The sequence below is a fragment of the Erigeron canadensis genome, chromosome 9, assembly GCF_010389155.1.
Source record: "Erigeron canadensis isolate Cc75 chromosome 9, C_canadensis_v1, whole genome shotgun sequence".
NCBI lineage: Eukaryota > Viridiplantae > Streptophyta > Magnoliopsida > Asterales > Asteraceae > Erigeron > Erigeron canadensis.
In genome coordinates this window covers 26392213-26396422 of record NC_057769.1, presented here as the reverse complement: position 1 = coordinate 26396422, position 4210 = coordinate 26392213, and the positions used below count along the sequence as shown (strand labels likewise).

The 4210-nt window shown below is 36.6% G+C and overlaps 1 protein-coding gene across 1 annotated transcript; it reads left to right on the top strand.

Annotated features, from left to right (window-relative positions):
• Nucleotides 1–1749: 1749 nt before the first annotated feature.
• Nucleotides 1750–3515, top strand: LOC122583430 (F-box/FBD/LRR-repeat protein At1g13570-like). Its single transcript, XM_043755833.1, has 4 exons — nucleotides 1750–2153; nucleotides 2430–2854; nucleotides 2986–3134; nucleotides 3222–3515. The coding sequence occupies exons 1-4, from the start codon at nucleotides 1750–1752 to the stop codon at nucleotides 3513–3515; spliced, it is 1272 nt and encodes a 423-aa protein (XP_043611768.1).
• The last annotated feature ends 695 nt before the right edge of the window (nucleotides 3516–4210 follow it).

The following is a 4210-nucleotide window of genomic DNA, read 5'->3' as shown; positions in this document are numbered from 1 at the left end:
TTTTGGTTTTAGGTAACAAAATAAAATCTTTTGTGTTTTTGTTTTCTAAAAGGAAACCGAAAGGGAAAAATAAATTAAAAATTCTGTTTTCAACCTCCCCCAACGTAAACCCAGACCCACCCACACACACAACACGCATTAAATAATCTGCTATTATCAATCAATCATATTCTTGTTTTTCATTCAAAAAGATAAAAAGAAGTTGCATAGAAGCTCAAGTACTAATTCTTGATGAGTAAGTTTCTACTTTTTACTTCATAAACCTATATATATATATATATATGTATTAATGTATATATACATACATTGTTGGTAAATTGATTCTTGATGACGAATATTGATATTCTTTTGTTGTTAATTGTTAGTAATAATTCGGTTTCAATACAGAGACTTTGTTCCCATTGAATTAATTATGTCAAAACCTTTGTTTAATGAGTTAGCAAGACATGCCATCAAGATGTTTCTTTCTGCCATAACAAAATTTGATTACTTTTATCACCCAAACTTTGGGGAAATTCAAAATCGGATGAATGTAAATAATAAATTGTTCCAATTTTAGTTACGCAATTAATTGATGTGTTGTAAGTCCACTGGGGGAGCTATATGGTGGTCAGGGTGGCCTTGACAACCCCACAATATGTATAAAATTTTATGTTTAGTTCAATGTTAAGTGGCAACCCCACAATCTATTTAACAGTATCATAAAAACTGTTCGGTGACCCCAGACTCAATCCGGACTGCGTTCATGTTTTTGACAAAATTAGTTTGCTGGTTACAAGAAAAAATACAACCCAACCAATAATTCAGACATTTGAATTGCACCTATCCATTGGAAATATAATCAAGAAATCTACTGCTTGAAAGATAAATTAGAATGTGCCCTTTATATATGCAAGTATGCAACATAAGGTTTAGCTATTTCATGTCATATCTATAAGAATTATATACTTTAGTTATGGTTCAAGCAAGGTTGGATAGGTGGTTAACACCCTTGCCTTGGGAGACAAAGGTCCTCATGCCTTGCAAGGCTGGAGGTCTTTTTCTATCTTAAATAGAACCTGGAAGTAGAGCTTCTCTACACTGTTGTGGTAGGGGTAAGGATGTCTACATCTTAACCTCCCCCATAAACCGTCGAGGTATTGGGACCCAAAACCCGTGAAAGATGTCATTGGTTCTTACTTTACTTACTATTTATGGTTCAAGCATGTAATTAACTACTTTAGCTCATAAATATTTGTTGATTCTTGTTGAGTTTACTGTCATTGATATCCCTTTTTGTACGTGCATGGTTAAAATACTTGGTCTAGTCATGTCAAGTGGAACTTAGAGTTATCGAGTCTTGTCATGCCAGACTCGAAAGTATGGAGTTGAATTATACTAATAACTTTAATACTAATATTAAGTCTAAGCAAGCTCTAAAGCGTTGATTATATGGTCAAGCCAAGCCTTAACCTTTAATCTAGCTCCAACGGGTTGGAGTTGAGTTTCAAGCATCGACGTTTATGGTTGTTCGAGTTTGATCTTGCATTATATAAACTGGACTCTACTTGATCACGCCTTTACTTGGTAGAAATTGTTACTATATATATATATATGAAAAGTGCTTATAACCAACAATGATAAGTAGTGAATCAAATCATTAAATTTCCTCACATGTTTCGTTATCACCCAAAACTTGCAAACCTCTAGAAATACTTATGCTTTTCATTTTTTTTCTCAAATACCTAATTATTGTTTTTCTTGAATCTAATGACAGATAACCATCAGAGGAGATTTGGAACTTCTGCAGAAGAAGATAGAATCAGTAACTTGCCAGAGAACTTGATTGACTCGATCTTAGAGAAGCTCCCAATTCAAGATGCTATAAGGACAAACATTCTATCAAAATACTGGAGGTACAAATGGACCACAATGACGAAACTGGTTCTTGATAAGCAATTTTCAGATAAGTTTGCCAAAAAGGGAGCTTTTGATCCTAATGGGTTTATAAGGATCACAAACCAAATCTTGAACCTTCATAAAGGTGCCATCTTGAAGTTATATCTCCATATACCCGATATGATTCTTGATAGTTTCCAAGAAGTCGATCAGTGGATTTTACTCTTGTCAAGAAACGGTGTAAGGGAGCTCATCCTTGCTAATTCAAATCAATGGTATCACCTTCCATCTTATATGTTTTTGTGTACAGAACTAAGGCACTTAATACTCGAGAACTGTATCTTAAAGCCGCCACCTAAGTTTCAAGGATATAGTTTTCTCGAAGATCTAATTCTTACGAATATTGATTTTGGGGCCAAGTTATATGGGACTCTGATCACCTTACCACAACTTAAAAATTTGGGCCTTCAGACATGCCTCAATTTCTACAATTTCAACATCAAGTCTCCCCTACTAGAATCGTTGATTGTTACAGAACGCGTCATTAGAAGTTATCAACTTCCATCTTTTGTGTATTCGTCTCTAAAATTGAGGAAATTGCAATTCCAAACAGCCTGTATCTTCAATCCACCGCTTGATTTACAAGGCTTTCTCTATCTCAAAGCTCTTTTTTTCTCCAATGTTATATTCGGGGCAAGCTTACATGGAAAACTCATCAACTTACCAGAGCTTAAATATTTGAAACTGATGTACTGCATTAATGTTCACCATTTTAATATCCAAGCTACAAACCTGGAAACTTTGATTGTCATCACTTACCCTGATGCTACATTGCCCCAGTTGTCACACAGTCAATGCCTTACATATGTCTTGATGTATACCCTGACATCAACACAAAGTGTAGCACAAGCAGAACGAACAAAGCTAGTTACGTATGTACGTAACTTGCCTAACACTCTACAGTTTTCAATCAGTGGTAATCTTATTGAGGCATAACATATAACTTAATCTTATAGTTGTTCAATCTACATTTTTAGTCCAAAGTACTTGTCACATGTTCTTTGGCAGGTTGAAATCTCACTTCCACTTCATAGCTTTTTATTTCAGAAAAGGTTCCGACGTGGCTTCCAGGCGTGGCTAATAGATCAAGGCATTGGGGCTTCATAGATATAAAATTAGACGATTTGGATCAAGTTCAAGGTGCTTTGTTTATGCTTCGGAACTTACCTAATTTAGAACGCCTTTCTGTGCTGAAGGTAGACTTATAGTTTTTACTTTATTTTTATGCTTATTATAAGATTGGATGCTAATACAATGTCATTATTCATCTAATTTCAATGTAGGGGCTTCCGAGCGTGAATTTGGATGAGCAACCAGCAATAAGTTATTTGGAAGCCTCAGGCTGTTCGATTCAGACATTCAACCAGTTGAAAATTGTAGAAATTCTATTAATAGAAGGATCAAAACCGGAGCTGCTCTTTATAAAGCTTTTACTGGCTCATTCTCCTATCCTTGAAAAGATGACAATCCAACTCAATGGACCTGCGGATGCTCATAAGAGTCTCAACTTCGCTAAGGAGGTGATGAGGTTTCGACGAATTTCAGCAAATGCAGAAATGTTGTTATTGGATCCCTGACCAGAACTCCTAGGGAATGGTTGGCTATATTGAATTTAAGCTGCATCCTAATTATGTTAAACTTAAGTTATAGTCTAATTATATAGGGATCCTTCCTTTATCCTTGTTGAAAATTAGTGCAAATATGCACACACAAACACAAATATATATATATATATATATATATAGGGGTGGGTTATTTATAGTATAAGCATTTAAAAAAGTAAAAAAAGTACATGTCTAAGTTAACTTACACATGCTTGTTCCTTCCATCTCCGACCACCACCACCACCACCACCACCATGATCATCTCCGACCACCACCATGATTCTCCGGCGACGGCGACGACGACCATCTCCGGCGAGACTTACACATGTGTAACTACAACTTACACATAAGTTAACTTTCCAGCGAGAATAAGGTTCGTTTTCGGGTGGATATGGTACTGGCCAGAGGCCCTCATCCGTTCTAAGCTGACCGTCAAAGGACGCATATGGGAATCGTATGGATTTGATGGACGGCGATCCAAGAGATGGTGACTGTTTGCTACGGTACGGGCGAAGCCCTTGATGTCGGCGCCGGCGCCGTGGTTGGGTGGTCGGAGATGATGGTGGCTGGTGGTGATTGTCTCGCGAAGGAAAAAACCTAGAAATTTTAGACCCTAAAATGCTAAAAAAAAGTTGTACTTACACATGTGTAACTCTCGCCGGAGATGG